Below are 18,988 nucleotides of genomic sequence, written 5' to 3'. Positions count from 1 at the left end.
TAGAGCATATGGCCATACCTGCCTCTAGTTCTTGTGGACCCCCTCATGCCGATGTATATTCAACACAAAGGGGCTCATATGGGGCAACCAGACAGTGCTACATAATACAGGAGATGTGAAGAATTTTGAGGCTGGGATGGAACTAGTATGAATTATCCAGTCAACAAAAGGAAGGGAGTGAGCTAGAGTGAGAATAAAAATTATTTATACTCTATGGTATTTTTGGAAAAGATTTAGTGTGTTTAATTTGAGAGTTCTGGAGATCATTTCCCCTAGCTAATTACAGAATTGGAATCTTCCTTAATAACTCATTGAAGATTAGTGGAAGTGTTAACAGAATACATTATTTTCTTGCATACTTAGCAATGAAAACATGAACATATAAACTGATCAGGCTTTAAGGGGAACATATGCATATGGGGTAATGCTACAGCCACATCAATGCAGTTCATCTACTAAATGTCCCCTTAGCAGGTCAGGATTAGTTATATTTTATGTCCATGTCATAAATGTAACAGATATACCACTGTGTTCATACCAGCAGTTAAATATCATTCCTTGTTACTAAGTCCCATAGCTACGTGATAATGTCATTGGAAATTATTATTATTATAGTAGACAGGGACTTGCATGACCCCTGCTGGGTTGTCTTTTCCAAACTCTGTAACTGAACCTTGTAATCTACAAAGACCTTTTGAGAGATGAATAATTAAATTCTTACGATCACGCAATTTGCTACAATAGGGCAGAAATTCCTATTTTCGTTTCCTATCCTGTTCCCTGGAAAAGTAACAAAAGCATGCTGGATTCGCCCTGGCATTTTTACTCCTTGTTGCAAGTTGTGTGACTGAATACAGAGAAATTAATAAGAGATCTTGTCACACTGTTGAAATGAGACAGTTCTCATTGACTTCAAGAGAGTCTTTTAAAACTTCGGTATTTTCTTAAAGAATAATATAACTGTTTAGTGAGAAAATACTTTGTCTAAACACAAGTTAGATGCGAAATGTAGGGCTGCCTTATTTGATAAACCATATATATATTTATATATTATACCACAATATACCATACATATATTTATATAATATAGATATTGTTTCATGAAGCACTTAGTGACAAAAGGAGGATTTAGCGCATAATTTTTGAGGCACACTGCCAAGCGACAGCAATTCTCAATTCAGCAATTGTTTAAAATACCTGTTTACATTGGGTTATTTAAATTATTACCTATAATTTAGCAAAATACTGAAAGATGGGGAGTAAGTTTTGACTTTACCCACAAAAAATTCAGCAGAAAGATGTCTGGATCCAGTAGAGATCCTAGTTGGGACCAGAGGGAAGGGGAGAGCTCATAGGGACTGTACAGCCTGACCACAGCCAACTGGTGTAAACTCCGTGAGGCTGCACCAAGCTAAAAGGCTGCAGCTGTGCAAACAGGCAGTGCTGCCAGAATATAGATCTTCCTTCCTTGCTGCCTCTCCATAGTTTCCAACTCCAAACAAATCTGTATCATGCAACAAACCGCAATATGATATTTTACCTGTACAGGCCAGGTGATAAATGGCCTTGCACATCAGCAGCCCTCCTTTACATTAGCAGAAAAGATAGCTGCTTCTATATGTTAGATACTGTCTCCAGGTTTTGTGGCATAATGGGGTAGACAGATCTATTTCCAGACATTTTCCTGTATTCCCTTTGGGAAAGAGAAATTTACGCTCCTTATGCTCTACACATTTTAGCTTGACATGATCATTTTACTTGTCCCCTCTGAAGCAAGGCAGATCTTTTTCACTGCATCATCCATCTACCTCCGAGAAGTAAAATATGGCTCTTAGCAAGATCAGGATACTGTATCCTGTAGGTTAAGGATGAGTTCGGTCGGGACGGAGACGGCCGGACGGATGGAGAGATCTCTATAGGCAGGTCTTGGGACACAGTCGGTTTATTGTAAAGGCGTGGGTATTGGGGCACTGCTCAGAGCTGCTAGACTCAGCTCTGAGCAGGCCCAAGAGAGTAAGCAGGTGAGAGAGTGAACGGGTGAGAGAGAGAGTGTAAGAGCAAGAGTAAGAGCAAGAGTAGAAGTGGAAGAGAGGAATGAAGTGAATAGAAGAGAGAATGAATGAAGTCCTGGTTACAATACAATAAATCATCTTCTGTACTGAATATTCTAATTGTCACTAACCAATCTAATACAAGATACAAATCCTATAGCATTTACATACAGCCTATAAGAGTTCTTATATTACCATAAAGTGTTACATCTTAACTTCTAAAAACTACTCTTTGGACCCCTTCTGCTGAGCTAGTAGGGTCTGCTCTGACCCTTGGACCTGCTTGCAAGCAGAGGGTATTGTTCAATCAAGAGGGGATTACTTCAGTGGCCATACCATTGTTTTCTAGTTGTTCAGTAACTAAGACCTGGTATTTCAAAAGTGGCTTTCATTTCGATGTTGCCTGTAGTTTTCATATTCCCAAAATCTTTTGTCAGGCAATCATATTTCCAAGGCTTTCCTGTTTCATCTTCCCCAACAGTATCCCTCAACAAGACTACTACTAATGAAAATACACCCCCTTAGGCCCTAGCAGTAGCAAAGTATGTGCTGATATAAGGATGACATATTTCCTGGTTAGTTGCAAAAAGAATAGTTGTAATTTACCTTATAAAAATACAAAAGGAATCCACCCTAAAAGAGAAAAGTAGTTTTATTAATTCAGCACTCCTCTCACAACTCCTTAGTAAAAATGTACATATTATTATAAGATAGATACAGTTACATGATGAAATAAAAAAATCCCAATGGCTCTTAATAAAAATACCATTGAAACAAGCCACTGTTTTTTCAAGTGCTAAGATCTTACAGGAAAAAGACTAAGGAATGACTACACCTAAATAAGGCTTTTACTATTGACAGCAAAAGCTACATTACAGCTTATACATTCATCAGTTATAACATCCACATTTGTGTAATAAAGACTTCTTTATATGTAGAAGTTTAGTTGCCTCACCTGTGGACTGGTACCAGCATTTGTGTGGGAGTAGCTAATCCTCTCTTTCAAAAAGGACTTATTCAGGAAAAACCCCATGAAGACGCTTCATGAGTGATTTCTTATTTATATAAATGAAAGAACTAGAAACAACAATAAAAAAAAGAGGAAGAGCTGTTTTCTGGAGATCAAGCAGACCTGTTATTTTTAAATATTTTGCAGGACTCCTAGAGGCAGCAGTAGGACAGAAGAGCAGATATACAGGTAGGTCGAGTAGACGTACAGCAACTGCCTCTATTTACAGCTGACAAAAGCCTTCAGTTTTGGCACACAGTGTTTTCATCTTTCTGTGCGGTACAAGTTCCTCCGATGAGATTGGACTGCCCAGGGCACTGGTGGCTAACCTGTTTTTCTGAACTGGTTTGCCAGTTTGCTGGTTCAAATACAGCCTAGGAAATTAAAGTGTGGCCTGTGTGAAATGAGCTGGTAATAACCATCAATTACCTGGTAGAGAGGCAAGCCCAGATAGCTCAAATCATGCCCTTGGCTAATAGCTGAGAAGAGAAGCAAGGGAGCAAATGTTTTCATGGACTGAGCTGCATTCTCCTCCTCAGGGACAGAGTCTTAGCTTTGAAGAATAACATGAAAATTTTGGGGCTTCTAGATTATCCCTTCTATTTATAAAGTTTATCTTCTATTCAGCTATAATAAACAAACTCAATTTTGAAAGAGAAAACAAAGTGAAGCTGTAGGATTCCAGTGGAATATTAGGCAAAGCCTTGTAAGCATTCCTCAGTAAGATAGCAATAGCAAAGCTGTAGCAACCTCTCTTCTCTCTCAAACCTATCAATCAGATTTGGGGAAAATGGCTCAAGATACTAACTTGACAAGTATGTGCAGAAGCATAGCTTTTGTACACCATAAAAAAAAAACCCCAGGGGGCTAAAGGAACAATTCATTTAGTTTGGGTACATTTAAAGCTAGATCCAGTGAAAAACTAGGGGTCTGAACAGCAGGTGATAAAGCTTCCTGATGCAAAATGAATTTCATCTTTCTGGCTTAAAATGCAGGCAGGCAGTGAGAATCTCCATGTACTGACCCATACAGGCAGGTGGCTCGATGCCTCTGCCCTGATGCACCATGGAGAAGAAGGAATGCAGGAGTGACAATTCCAGTAGGCAGCAGAGCTCTGAATACACAGCTGCTACAACACTGTAGACTTTGACTTCGGTGGTGTTAGCACCTCGACACCTTGATTAACTAAAAATCTGACTTCATCTAGAATTAAAGCAACAAGTTCTTGTTTTGTTATGAAAATCTATTTTCCATAAAACCAAGCCTATTGGTACACAAATGGATTGCAATTACTGAGAAACCTTATGTTTTAAAAACCTCAGATCAATTATTTATTTTCTGCTCTTTTCTCATATTTTTTTTTCCCTCCATGGTATTCAAATACTAGAAATTTGTATTATTTTTTATTCACAAAACCAAAAATACTGACATGGGTTTTTCCAAAGTAAAATCTGGAAAACAAAATGCACATATGTGTGCTGTATCTGAATGTACATGTCAGGTAACAGCACACAGAAATAACAGGAGTATGAAAATGAGCAACATGGGGACTGCATTCGGAGGAACAGTTGCAGTGGATCAGTTAAACTCATTCAAGAACAGCGACTGAAGTCAACGCAGGCACCTGATGTATGATGCATTTAGGCCAGCCTGCTGGAAAACCGCGAACTGAATCAGTTTTTGTGAGTGTTAAATCGCCCCTTGTATCGGGAGCTAGGGGGTTGATTGCACAGCCTCACCTAACCAAGAAACCCCCATCCTTCAAGGAAGACATAACTGAAGCTGGACCAGTTTTTTCCGGAAAGCGCTAAGCAACAAGCTAACAAGACGGGCCCGGGCATCTCGGGCACACGGGTCTGACACAGGGCCCGTGACCCCGGTCCCAGAGCTGCGGCTCTGGGCTTCGCCACCCTCTGGCCCCTTCGACAGCGCAGCTGGCACCGTCCTCCCCGCGGCTGGACACCCGCCCGCCGGGCTGGGCAAGCGCTTCCTGGCGGCGCCAGGACCTGCTTGCCCCGGGCCCTCCAACAAACGGAGGATGCCGAGGTCAGCCCCGTCTCCCGACACGTTTCCTCCGGCAGGTCTGGGGGAGGGCCGTAGGAACGGGGTCGGCGCTGGAGAGGGAGGGCGCGGGCGGCAGACGCCAGCCCAAGCCGGGTCCGAACGCCACCACAGCCGCCGCGCCCCTCAGCCCGCCGCCGGCATGAGGCGGGCCGGGCCCTGGTGCCTGCTCCTGGCCGCTGCCTCCGCCCTGGCCCGCACCCCGCCACCCCCGCGGGCCGCCGTGCGCTGCCCGCCCGCCGGCGCCTGCTTCAGCGCCCACCTCGCCAACGTCTCGTACGCCGAGGCCCGCGGTGCCTGCGACCAGCGGCAGGGCGGCCTCGCTTGGGTCAGCGGCGAGGCCGAGCTGCGACTGCTGCTGGGGCTGCTGGCGGAGGCAGCGGTCCCCACGCCCGCGCTGTTCTGGGTCGGGCTGAAGAGGAACGCCTCCGCCTGCACCCACGAGGAGCAGCCGCTCCGCGGCTTCTCCTGGGAGGACGTTGGGGGTGGGACGGCCCCGCAGGAGGTGCCGGCGGCGCTCGGCCGGTGGGTGCGGGAACCCCTGCGGTCCTGCCTCACCGCCCGCTGCGCCGGGCTGCACCTGGCCCGGAATGGCCCCAGATGGGGCTGGAAGGAGCGGGTCTGCCAGCTGGAAAGCCCGGGCTACCTCTGCAGGTATCAGTACGAGGGTGCCTGCCCCGACCTCAGTCCCGCGGGCGCCCTCGACCTCGACTACCGCCTCCCCTTCGAGGAGCACAGCAGCGGCCCCGGCTTCAGCCCGCCGGGCACCGTACTGACGGTGGCTTGTCCCGGCGGGGAGGTGCGGTTCACCTGCCAGCCCGAGCCGGGCGGCTTCGCCTGGAAGGCGGCAGAGAAGCCCCTCTGCCCCTGCCCCTTCGGCCGCAGGAGCCCCGACAGCGGGCGGTGCGCCGAGGCCGCCGGGTGCCGCGATGCCGCCGGCGGCGTCGCCTGTGCCTGCACACCGGACGGCCCGGGTGGCCCGGACGGGACTCCCTGCCCGGGCACGGGGCCGACCCCCACCGCTACAGGCGGCCCCGCGGAGCCGTCGGGTGCCAGGACGGAGGGGCGGCGTCCTTCCATCCCTGCACCCGGCGGTTCCGTGGAGCCTCCCGCCATCACCACGGCCGCCGCCGGCGGAGAGAAGACGGCTGCTCCGCCGCCCTCCTCCTCTTCCAACTACGTTTTCATCCTGGTGACAGTCGCGGTGGTGGTGCTGGTCATCCTGGTCATGACCGTCCTTGGGGTGTTCAAAATCTGCTTCAACAAGCAATCCGAGGGCCACGGGGACAAGGAGCCGCCGGAGGCCGGCAGCAAGGCGGAGGCAGGCTCAGCGGAGCCCAGCGGAGCAGCGGGCGGTGAATAGCCCCGGACGGCCGAGGCCGCGTCCCTCGGGGCTGCCCTGAGCGGCAGCTCCCACCCGGGCCAGAGCTTGGCTCCCCACGTCCCTGCTGCCCCCCGCCCTGCTGCCGGGGGGAGCCGAGGGAGAGGCGCCGCGGGACTTGGCTGGGCAGGGCTTGCACATTATCAGGTGCAGGAGCGCGTAGCGACGTTCTTTTGAGGTGATTGAAGCCTTTGGACAGTCAGGAATTTTTGTCGGTCTGAAAAAGTTATTTAGGTGCTGACTTCAGTAAAATATAAATAGATCAGCCTGGCTGACAGAGCGATTGCAGCTGCAACAATTGTGCATTTTTATCCTCTCAGAAACTCTTCGTTGGGTGCCTTACTTGGAGCAAGCATAAAGTGGACCACTTTGAGCACTTGCATCTTGTAATCTGGAATCTAGATTTGTAGATCTAGAATTGTAATCTTGTAATCTGGAAGTCACTCTTTGCCTGAGTGGTACTTGGAGGCTCTCATTTTCAATCTAATTGCTGGAACTTTTGGAGAGGTGAACTGCCATAATTTTGAATGAAACTGTGACCCATATGCTTTCGTACTGACCTTAAAAAGTGAAAGTGTATTTCTATACATAGGAAGTCACTAAACTGCTGAGGAAGTGAGAGGTTAATGGGGAGTCAGTTTTATACTTCAGCTGATGAAAATAATAAAGGATGATGTAAATCACTGCCCTGTTCATTACTTCATGCTCATTTTTATTGTAGCAGAGAATAAATTTTTCAGTTACAGTTTTTCTCCTAAGGTGTGTTGTTACAAAACTTGCTTCCTGTGTGCAGTATGCGGCTCCCTTACAGTCAGACATGGTGCTGACACACCACACTGCGAGAGGAATTAACATGAGTCCAAATACATAATGCAAATCTCATTCTCTTTAGTCAGATATGTTGTTTTCCATGGAGTCCCTTTAGAGTAAGGAAAAATTCACCATTTGTGCCCTTTTCTAAATGAGGTAAACACTTCCTCTGTGATTTCCCTTGGGGTTTCCTGTAGAGGAGCTTTCATCCTGGCTGCAGAACTTGCTTTCTGTGCAGTTCGGAGTGCTGATGCTCACTTATTATTATTATGGTGTTGGTTTTCAATTAAAGTTGTAATATTAAATATTGATTCAAGGTTTTCTGAGTGCAGTTATACACAACTAACTGGTCTCATCCAAGCCTTTTGGGGTGCAGGGAGAATAGGGAAATATTTTCTTCCCTTAAGAGAACTTTAAGCTTTGAAATGTCTCTTTAAATATGCTTGTTTGTTTGTTTTCCTCTCTTGAGGGCTGACATTCTGACTACTGCTTTAATTTTGACACTTTCCTGTTGAGTTTGAAGAACTCTGTTTCAAAAAATAATGTGTGTTATTATTACCTATTTTTCTTTCAAGCAAAGACTTGATGATAAATATGGTGTAAATATCTGCTAAGGATAAAGAATTACTTAGTAGGAGTTTATTCTTTTTCCGTCTCTCTCCCTTTAATGATGGTAGGCACTGATATTTGTGAGCCATCAGACTGTCTATAAGCATAAATTCTCTTGTATCATACAGGAATTAAATCCAGCTAGGTGAGAATGCTACTCATTACAAGGTGACTCATAATCTGCATACTTTTCTAATCTGTTTATCTGACCTTTGTATTTCAGAAGGCAGGCATTTTTCAGCTTGGGCAGGAGGCTTGATTCTACGTTCAGATGTGCACAGATTTGGAAAATGACTTAGCCATTAATGCCTTATTTCTTAATAACACTCCTGTTGCTGTCACTGTAAGTAATTTCTTTTATGGGGTGGTGTACATGGAGCTCTCTTCTTCTATCAGGGGCTGTATAAGCAAATAGCAACTAAGATGAATGAGAGCCTCCCTAAATTATTTTTCCAATATTTTAGCCTTTCCCATGTATCAAATAGCTGAACTCTTAATGGAACTGTCCAGGTGTGTTATTATAAGCTCTAGAAACTCTCTCATTCTCTGTTTCAGGAGTCTTACCAAGCACACAGTTAAGCGCTGAGTTAAGCACCTCACTACTTATTTTGGCATCTCTCAGTAGGTGACTCAGACTATTAAGTTAAAATACACAAGTTCATGCCCTTGCAAGCCATTCACCTGTCTCATTATTTCCATTTCATTTATTCCCATTTTCCTGTGAAATCATATTTTGATTTGAGAGTTCTTTTTCTCATACAATTCAGGATCAAGCATTAGACATTTGTCTAAAGGCCTACACAAGGGTTCTACTATATTCCCCCAGCTTTTAATTTGACTCATCTGAAACCAGACTACTTTGCATCTAAGGATGGGATCCATCTTAACATGTGTAGACATCTCTAACAGTTCACCTAGACTTTTTTACTCACCTAGACTCCCTTACTGTCTCTAGAGAGAAATATGTGCTTGCAATTAATCTCATTTTAGACTAGATGCTGAAAACAGGACCGATGAATTACAGTCTGAAAGTGCCATTTCTCTATATGCGCAGTAAAGAAGGCATATGGAGGCTACTCATATTTAAATGCCTGTAAAATACACCTTTAAGTCAGAAAAATCAGCTCACTTAAGTCATCAGCTGTGCAAGTCACTTTTCTAAAAGCAAGTTCATGGTGCCTTCTGTCTCTTCAAGGCATGGCTAAATGGTCATAATTTTATTATAGCTTTTATTGCTTTTACATGTTAGAGATTCTTATTTAGTATACTTGGGATTCTTTACCTTATTTTTGCAGTCAGTAGAATACAAAACAAATAGCATTTGGATTTGTTTGGAACCTGAGCAGGTTTGAAATGCATGAATTTCTCATTCTCTAATGGTTCAGACCAAAAAGAAGATGGTTTGGGAGAAAGGATAGAACATCTTTGCTTTCCACTCTTGATTAAATTGGGTCTTTAGTGAATAAGAAACAAACACATATCTGTCGTGCCCCCATTGGCTCATATCTCAACCATGATTCACTGGTCTGCAAGGCAGATTCAGAGCAGGGTTTGCCGTTTACATCTACAGAAGGAGAATAAGTAAGATCATAATGAGTACAGATAGCCATAGAAAGTACTGAGATAATAAAAGTGTCTTGTTATGAAAGTAGATGGATTTAAAAAAAATTATTCTGTAACACCATATATAAAACACACAATCAAATGCAAGTATTTTTCCAAAACATAGCAGAGATGGAGACAAATCTTGACTTTTCCCTCACGTTGCATACATGTCCTTTGACTAAAAATTATATAAGCATATTATATTCCAACTGTTTTTCCAGCACAGAAAAAAAATACTATTTCATCCCATATTAAAGCCATATAAATCATATATAAAGTTTGTATCTGTTTTACAGTGCTTACATTTATAATTAAATGGTGATAGCAAGAACCTGTGAGTCTACATTTGAAAATGGTGATTCCTGCAAAGAATAGGAATGTCCAGATCTTTTCTATCAAAGTTATCCAGTAAGTGTCCCATGTTGCCAGTTTTAGGTTTCCTTAATTTCTACAGAGATAGTTTGACTGGTAGGCATATGATTTCTCAGTTGCACATTTTATTTATGAACAAGTGATGAATTTTTAATGGTTTGTTTCATCAAATAATCAGAAATAAAATTTTAATTTCCACATTTTTAAAAAATAATTATTTATGCTGCTAAGGACTTAATTAGGTGTGCTATAAGTGGACATGGGAAAAATTTGAATACTTCTAACAATATTTCTCCTTGTTTAAGTGTACTGTATAGCTTAAAGAATATTAAAAAATTGAATGGATTCTCTGCTTCCCCTAGGAATTTCTTGTCACTTAATTTTTTTCATGTTCTAAATCCCAGTTACCTTTTCTCATTTACTACATGGAGGTTAATCACTGGTAGATGCAATGTCGTTCCTTCTAGAAATAATATTTCCTATTTCTTCAGTATGTGGACACTTACCAAGGCTGTAGTGTGGCGATTCATGTATTTCACTAAAGATACATAGCTGACTCAAAAGGCAGACACAGCAGGGCAGCAGCAGAAGTAACCACATTCCCAGGGCTTCAAAACATTAAACTTAGTGGTTTTCCTTCTTCCCCCAATATGCAGCCCTGTCTTTCTCTTCTGGGCTTGTAGTCTGGGACTGGAAGACTTGAAAGTGGAGGTGTAAAGAGAGTCATCTGTTGGCAAGCAAGTATTTTCCCTTTGCTGTATTGCTGACTAGAATCACAGAATCATAGAATGTGATGGAAGAGACCTTAAAGATCATCTAGTTCCAACCCTCCTGCTGTGTGCAGGGACACCTTCCACCAGACCAGATTGCTCAGCCTGGCCTTGAACACTTCAAGGGATGAGGCATTCACAACTTTGCTAGGCAAACTGATCTGGTGTCTCACCACTCTCACAGCAAAGAATTTCTTCCTCGTACCTAATCCACACCCACCCTCTTTGTTTGAGGCCATTCCCCTTTGGCCTGTCACCACATGCCCTAGGAAAATGTTCCTCTTCAACTTTCTTGTAGGTACTGGAAGGCTGTTTGTAGGTACTGGAAGCCTTCTCTTTTCCAAGCTGAGAAACCCCAACTCTCTCATTCTGTCTTTGTAGGAGAGGTGTTCTAACCATCTGATCATCTTGGTGATGTCCTCTGACCTCCAGCATGTCCACATCCTTCTTATGTTGGGAGCCCCAGAGGAGAAAACAGTACTCCAGGTGGAGTGGAGGCAGCAGTGGAGCTGGGGAAGGAAAAGATGTGGTGGTGGTCCTACATTTGTTATGTCCTTCCCCTCCTTCTACTTGCCAGTCCTTTTGCATTCCGAGTCATAAAAATGGGAAAATAACTACTATTATGTATTTTATGGGTAATACAAGAGAAAGAAGACTGCAGGTCCAGGGAGAGGATGAGCTGAGGAGGGAAAGATGAGAAAGACAGGCAAGCATTCATCTTTACCAGGATGTATCTGTCCTACCGTCCTCTTGCTACATATTTTTTCAGGTGTTATTCAAAATGTGGTGGTTTGCAAACAAATAAACATTTTCAGTCATTAAGCCAGGAATAGCACATGGGCTATAACCTGTCAGAAAAGCATGGTTTTGTTTTTGGAATGTAACCAGCAGGCCTTGTGTTTTGGACTGATAAGAATGGTTTGCGCTGTTCCCTGAAACATAACATAAAAGCTTAAGTACAGATAGTTTGAGTGAGATTATAAGTGATCTAAGCCTGTAATGTCTGTGGAGAGAAATTCATGAACATTACTTTTCATTCTTAAGAGTATATCTTCCTCTTATGGAAAGGAATTTTCCCAGACATTTTACTGAAGATTCTTTTAAAGTAAGAAATTCTGTAAATTTTACTTTATGACAGTGAAGGAGCAGTGAAAATTCTTCTGTATTCCATTTCTGTCTTGTCAATATGGAGTTCTTGGTTTGTGTTGAGCAAAAATTTGTTAGGTGTTTTCTCTATTTTAATGATAAAAGGAAAAAAAATCTGAGAAATTCAAAGCATCTGAAAAATCCAAAATAAATTAACATTCAGAAAAATCTGTTATCTATCTGTTTCTGCCTTGTTTTCCCAAGTTTCTAGTAATTCCATAAAGTACATAAATTATCATTTGGTTCTTAGAAAAAATGCCTAGATACTTTCTAACCTTCAAAAATATCAGCCAGCCTTGAAAATAGCAGCTGACATAAAAAGCAGAACTTCATCTTTTTTGCTGAGTTGGGAGTTTATGTATTTGCTGTACTCTAAATGATGAAAGTTAATTACGTGAAAGAGCCAAGTCCTGCTTTACAATGCCTGTACTGGGCTCTACTTCTTTTCCTCTGTTCTTAACAAAATGGCTTCTCCTGGCCATCACATACTTGATTTTTCTCCATTTCTGATTCCTTCTCTCTCAGGCTGCTCAGTATCAAATATCCACCAGTTTTGCCTTCTTTCCTATCCATTCTCCCCCAAATATCTGCCTTTGCCACGTTTTGGACCACTCCAGTTAACCAGCAATCACTTGGGCTTTCCATTGTGGATCTGACATGGGCAAGTGCTGTGTGAATCAGTTGAGCTTGTGCTGTACTCAGGCTGTGTCAGCAGCACTGGCGTTGCCCGGCGTTGCTCAGCTTTAAGGAGTTAGTGCAGTCCAGCACCCTTCAGAAGCTTCCCCTGGGTTGGTAGGGCCCACACCTGCACTGACAACAGTACCGTCACCAACAAGGTAAGTGGAGAAAATACAATGCAGTTCCAAGTCATAAATACAATACAATTCAGATCCCAAGTCAGAAATCTGGTAATTGTTATCTGTCCTACAACCTCCCTATGCTGTGAATTTGGGCACTTTAATCTGAGCCTTTCTAGTTAGGAAGCTCAAGGACCCACAGAGCAACCCTTAGGCATATTAAACAGTGTAAGAACCTGTATAGAAAAGACTTTTTTTAGGGGGGTGGGGGGGAGAGGGGAATGGAGAGTAGAAGGAATTTTCTGTACTTTTATATTGTTTTCAAGGTGACTCTACCCATAATAGACATGATAATCATATAATGACAAATGTATTCCATCCAGACTGGACACAAAACCCTATGTATCTCAGGCAGGATACAGCACCTTGCTATCTCTGCTTCATAGCTGCTTACTGCTCTGCCAAAACCAGATTTTAGGCTTTTGGAGAAACAAAGTTGGAAGGGAGTGGGCATAGTTAGCTTTTATTGAAAAGCATTTTTCTTGTCAAAACTGTGCTTGGTTTGTACCTGTCAAATGATATACTTTGAAATACTCTCAGGTTCACCTATTTTTCTTGGCCATTTCTCTCCACAAAATGTAATATCTAAAAGCATTTTACTTAAAGAGAAATCTAATTAGTAAACCATCCTTTCTTCCTGTGGCTTAGCCTGAAGTAATCAGCCAAATAAGGCTATGTTGAAGAGGATGGAAATGCTGAATACACAATTCAGTAGAAATATTTTATTCTCCTCTAGAGAGTCATAGTTCACATCCTTGTCTGTAGAGCCCTGGTGTCAAGTAAGGTTCCTAGGGGCTGAAATCACAGAGTTTAGAACACTAGATTGATGTTTCTTTCTTGGCTAATTTCTTCTGATTTTTTAAAATTATTTTTCTTGGATCTTTTTTTAATCAGGATTATAGGAATTAAATTGTCACTGTTCTAGAAATATGGCAGAGTAAAGTCAAACCTTATATAACATGAATGTATGTCATCACTAGGTTATTTTATTTCAGTAAGACTTAGTTTAATATTTAGAATTAGGATGCTGATTTTGGAAACAGGTTAAAATACAGTGAATAATCACAATGTTAATAGATCATGCCACATACATTAGAAATGCAGCTTTTTAGATTTCCAGAAACAACCAGAAAGCCTTTTTCAAAATTCTGATTCACTGGAAACCTGGCATTTCAGAAATTCTTACATCACATTCAGAAACCTTATTCTCTGTGAAGAAATCAAATGTGTTCTTTATGTGTTGAATGCAAAGAAACCATACTCTGTGTAATGTTCTCTGCTGTAAGGACCATCTGAAGAGGCAGAATATCTGTATGCAGCCATCACCCTTTTCATCCACAGCCCAGATATAATGTGCCTCTGTGACCAGTCTTGTTCAAGTCCACTAACAGCAGGTAGCAGTCAGCCTCAGGATTATGAGATGTGTTGTCTTTGCTACTGCACTGGGAAGCCTGGTGAGGAAGGAAAGTGATTTCCTGTGCACTCTTCTTTGAGTGGGAAATGCTGCAGCTGATGTGTGCTGCACACCTGATGTGTGTTCCAGGTGAAGACCGTTCTCTGGTATACCTGCCACAGGAAACAGCCTAATGCATTGACTGGATGCTGTTTGGCACTATCCCACTGCTGGGTATAGGTCTCAGGCTCAACAAAGAGCAACAGTTGCCTGGGTTTCAGTGGCCGCAAGGCCAATTTCCATGACAAGTTGAATGCAGTATTTTTAAAATATAACCCAAAACTCATGGGGAAGAAGGAAAAAAAACCACCAAAAACAAAAACAAAAAACCAAAAAAACCCCCTACTGGTTGCAAATTACAATTCACAGCTGGATAAAAAGTCAAAATGTCACCAAGAAATACATCGCTGTACTCTTTTTTTAATCAGTGAATTAAGCATTAGTTAAAATAATTTCCATATGAAATCTGAATACTCTTATTTGCCATTTGGAAAGCATTATTAAGAAGAGTTCTGTTTCTTTTCTGGTACACATTATTTCATGAGGAAAACTTTTTTCTTCCTGGTGGTTGAGTTCTACTATTTAGAATAATAACACAGAATGAACTAACTTTCCTTCTAGCTAAATTGAATGATTTACTGCTGTTGATCACCTCTCCCAGGGTGAAAAATAGCAGGAAGAACTGTTAGTTTGGGATAAACAGATTTTGTTTCCAGCTGAAACTACACAGAGTGTTTTAGCCAGTAATGATAGGGGCAGTGCTGCCTGGGAGTGAATCAGCCCAGCCATCCGAAGGCAAGCCTGCCATCTACTGAGGCCCCAACCCAGCCTCTGCGATGTGCCTGGGAGAACTGAAACTAAAGTGCATATGTAGGCTTCCATCACAACATTCACAAGGCAAAGAGAAAAAAAAGATTACGGAACAAAACCCAGTTCAACTTTTCATCAAAGCTGACTATGCAGAATGAATCTTTATGTTTTTCACTTTTGCGTCATCGTGTCTGACATTAAACAAATTCAACAGTGAAAAGTATTCTGTTTAATCTGACCATACATAAGAATATGCCTTGGTGAAAAAGACCACATAAGATTATGAGATTTATGCCATTTTGAAGATATTTTGAGTGAGAATTCAAGTGAAGCCCTGGAAATAGCATCATGGATATCATGGGGCATTTTACTGCTTTGACAGATGTTTGATTTTTGTGAAAAGTTAATTAAGCTTATAGAGAGATTTCATCCTTATTTCCCCATACGTACATGTAAAATATTACCAAATTTAATATTTGGAAGTTTTCTTTAAATCATGTCCACTAGGAAGTAAAAGAAAAGAAACTGTACAATTGTTAAAGCTTTTCATGAGATATTTTAATAAGGATGTAACAGTTTCCACATTAGCAATTTTTAAACTAAAAGGAGCTGACTCACAGTCCATTGAAGTGAATTAAGATTTTTTCTCCCATTTTGATGGACTTTGAACCAGACAACTTTGAAATACTAAATTTATACATTCATTTAACAGTACCTAAGTTTTGGTGAAAGAAACGTACAAAGTAGCATCCTGCTTTTTACTGCTGAGAAAAGTTAAAGGGTATAATTTAACAAAAAACCTGTCATAAGTCCACCACCACAAATACTAGATGTTTTAACTGTCAACCTTACACTTAGCACTGCAGCTACGAGTACAATGCTACGGGTATGCTGCTACTAGAGATTTTTTCCAGTCTCTTACTTCAAATTGCCAGTAGTTATAATTAATACAACCACAGGATTGTGCTAGAGAAGTGATTTGTCACAGCTACAGGGACACTTGCCACTGTGTGACACTGTTAGCATAGGTGGTAGAAAGCAAAAAACATAGCTGCTTATTTCAACACAGTTCGTACCGACTCTTCTGTCTGGGATAAGAGGGAGTAGGGATAAAAGGTTTCATTTAATCAGCTCTCATTTATCGAAGAAAGCTTCATCTGTCTATATGAAAATTATTTTGTCATAAGAGGAGAAGAGAGAAAATTCAAGAGAGAATTTTTGTGGAGGAGACAATGTAAATAAAAGAGAGAAAATGACAATGTTTTTATCTGGAAAGGAGCCTTCTTCAGCATCACCCATTTTAAATGCAACCTTGCAAGTAGCCATCACAGACATAAGTACACAGTATAAATTGCTTCAGAAAAACACGTTCACGACACAGTGACTAGAATCAAATAAAAAAATCAAAACAAGAAGACATCTGGCACACATTAAAAACAAGAATTCTCAGAAATGAAACATTAAGAAGCTCTGGGTCAGTATATTACATTGACAACATATGAAACCCATTTTCTTTTTTTTTTTTAGTGCAACAGAAGAAACTGGAACTAGGGTAATAGCTATTACCAAACAGCTACTTTTTCTGTCAAATAGTTATTTCAGAGACGGATGGAGATTTTCAAATGAATACCCCTTTTTCCATGTAGGCTAAAGTGACTTTGCCATCACCCAGATCATTCAAAAGCTGTCTCAGCTCCCTTCATCACTGTTTCACAGCTGATGGAGCAGGCTCAAGACAGCAGATTCACAGTCTAGCGCTCCCTTTAAACTTTATTATCAGCACACTTTATTGTATGTGTGGACAAATTCAAACATTTCCCAGCTCAGTGGTCTCCCCGGCTCCCATCTCAGTGAGTCCCAGCTCTCTGCTCCCTGTGTGTCACGGGACTGGTTATATCCCATTATCAGCAACCTGCCGTGCAGCTCCAAAGCACAGCAATAATCAGATTTTTTCCTAAGATATTTTCTGCTCTGCTTCTGTCAAGTAGCACAGGCAGCCAAAGCCCCAATGAGTTGGAAGCTGTCTGCAAAGCAAAAAACATCTCCGTGACTATGCTGCTTCTTTTCTCAAGGACCTTTTGCTCTCCACTTTCTTTTTGATTCCAGTGAGAGGGAAGGGTAGGTGCAGAGAGAGGCTACTGGCTCCTTCCTGGGGGAGGGCAAGGTGAGTGTTGGGAGGAATTTTTCCAGCATTTCTAATCTCTGAAGGGGAGGTGCATACTGACAGATGTTGAGCAGGGTCATTTTCAGTTGGGGGGAGTCTGAGCCTGAATGTTGGGGCTTGACTGAGGCAGGCTCGACTCAGTGGCCTGGGGTGTCCCATGAGCCAAGGGGAAGGGCAAACTGTACAAAAGGTGGAGGGAGAGTCATTGCAGGACCTTTACAGCCACTTGTCAGACACAGAGAGGAGTGGCAGAGCCAGGCTACCAGACCCTAAGCTAACCCATGAGAGCTGCAATTCACTAAGTGGATGTCAAAGCATCAGAGAATGCATCCACTCTCAAGGGGGGCAGCCAGGGTGCAGGGGGGCAGCAAATCAAGGATGTGGGGTTATTTTTGCTCTTTCTTGTGCCAAACACTGCTGGCAGTAGGCAGGACCAAAACCTCTCCCTCCCAGCCACCCCATGCCACAGCCCTGGCTTTGCTCACCCTCCAGCTGGGGGGCAGTGAGGGAGCTGGGGGACAGGAATGCTTCCTCAGAGGGTGGTAATCCTGGAGGTGCAAGTGCCATTCCTGTACATGCTCCCTGACTCCAAGTTGTCTGGGGGAAAGTCCTCCACGCTGTATGCCCTGCTCTTGAGGGCAGTGGCATAGTAGTCGATGGGTTCCTCGGCAGCATTGTCCATCCAGCTGAGGCAGAGCAGCCGCTGGAAGGACCGCTTGAAATTGTCCGAGAGAAAACCATAGAGGATAGGGTTGGCACAGCTGTTGGCGTAGCCCAAGATGACAGAGAGCTGGCTGATGGTGGCATCATCCTGCTCTACAAAGACATTGACCAGCTGCACAATGTAGAAGGGCATCCAGCAGATGACAAAGACCATCACCACCATCATGACCATGAGGGTGATCTTGCGCTCTGAGCGTTTGCGCTGCTGCCAGCCAGCCTTCAAGGCCACCATGCGCATCTTAGCAATGATGAGGATGTAGCAGAGGCAGATGGCCACCACAGGCAGCAAGAAGCCCATCAGAAAGGTGTAGACCACAAATACCACCAGCCATCTCTGGGTGGGCTCTGGCATGAGCATGTTGCAAGCCACTGTTCCATCACTGTTGGCTGCTGTGTTGGAGAAGATGATGATGGGCAGGATGATGAGGATGGAAAGCACCCAGACACCCAGATTGACCATCTTAGCCACAGTGGGCCGGCGGTACCTGGCCGCCTTGATGGGGTGCACCACAGCGATGTAACGGTCCACACTGAGCACAGTCAGGCAGTAGATGCTGGTGAACATGTTGATGGCATCCACGCTGAGCACCAGGCGGCAGAGCAGGGAGCCAAAGGGCCAGTGGTGCAGCAGGGTGGAGGTAACCAGAAAGGGGACGCTAAGCATCAGCAACTCGTCTGCGATGGCCAAGTTGAGGATGTAGATGTTTGTGGCTGTCTTCATCTTGGCATAACGTAGGATCACGTAGATGACCATGGAGTTGCCGCACAGCCCCACCAGGCACACCACGGAGTAGATGAATGAAATGAGGATGGCGCTGCCCTGAGACTCACTCAGGGTGGTGTTCGGAGCGCCAGAGGAGTTCCTGCCGCCTGAGTCCATGCCCTCCGCCGCCGCCTCCTCCGAGGCGCCACGGGCTCCGCAGCCACCACTGTCGCTGCCGCCGCTGTCGCCGCTGTCGCTGCCTGCGCCGCCCGGAAGCCTGGGGCAGGTGCCATTGGGGAGCATCCTCTGCCCGGACCCCCCGCCCCGGCTCAGAGCAGCAGGCGTCCGCCGCCGGCCGCACTGGGCATCATCCCGTCAGGGATCCCGGTGCGGCGGCTGCGGGACGCGGGCATCGGGAGAGAGGCGGCTGCCGGCGCCGCTCGCTCCGAGCGGCGGCAATTGCT

The 18,988-nt window shown here is 43.7% G+C and overlaps 2 protein-coding genes across 2 annotated transcripts; one reads left to right on the top strand and one right to left on the bottom strand.

Annotated features, from left to right (window-relative positions):
- Positions 1 to 5,140: 5,140 nt before the first annotated feature.
- Positions 5,141 to 7,260, top strand: CLEC14A (C-type lectin domain containing 14A). Its single transcript, XM_042047548.1, has one exon. It carries the CDS (start codon positions 5,264 to 5,266, stop codon positions 6,482 to 6,484), a length of 1,221 nt encoding a protein of 406 aa, XP_041903482.1. The 5' UTR covers positions 5,141 to 5,263; the 3' UTR covers positions 6,485 to 7,260.
- Positions 7,261 to 15,467: 8,207 nt separating this feature from the next.
- SSTR1 (somatostatin receptor 1) lies at positions 15,468 to 18,893 on the bottom strand. Its single transcript, XM_042047550.1, has one exon. The coding sequence runs from the start codon at positions 18,825 to 18,827 to the stop codon at positions 17,631 to 17,633; it is 1,197 nt and encodes a 398-aa protein (XP_041903484.1). The 5' UTR covers positions 18,828 to 18,893; the 3' UTR covers positions 15,468 to 17,630.
- Positions 18,894 to 18,988: the final 95 nt, after the last annotated feature.

The sequence above is a fragment of the Corvus kubaryi genome, unplaced genomic scaffold, assembly GCF_017639235.1.
Source record: "Corvus kubaryi isolate FWS band 111438036 unplaced genomic scaffold, C.kubaryi_AGA036_p1.0 66, whole genome shotgun sequence".
NCBI lineage: Eukaryota > Metazoa > Chordata > Aves > Passeriformes > Corvidae > Corvus > Corvus kubaryi.
Note: the sequence above shows the minus strand (reverse complement) of the source record. Positions and strands in the feature narration are given on the sequence as shown.

Excerpts from the sequence above, each read along its gene's own strand:
- SSTR1 (XM_042047550.1), bottom strand. The coding sequence starts at position 18,827 with ATGCTCCCCAATGGCACCTGCCCCAGGCTTCCGGGCGGCGCAGGCAGC.
- CLEC14A (XM_042047548.1), top strand. The coding sequence starts at position 5,264 with ATGAGGCGGGCCGGGCCCTGGTGCCTGCTCCTGGCCGCTGCCTCCGCC.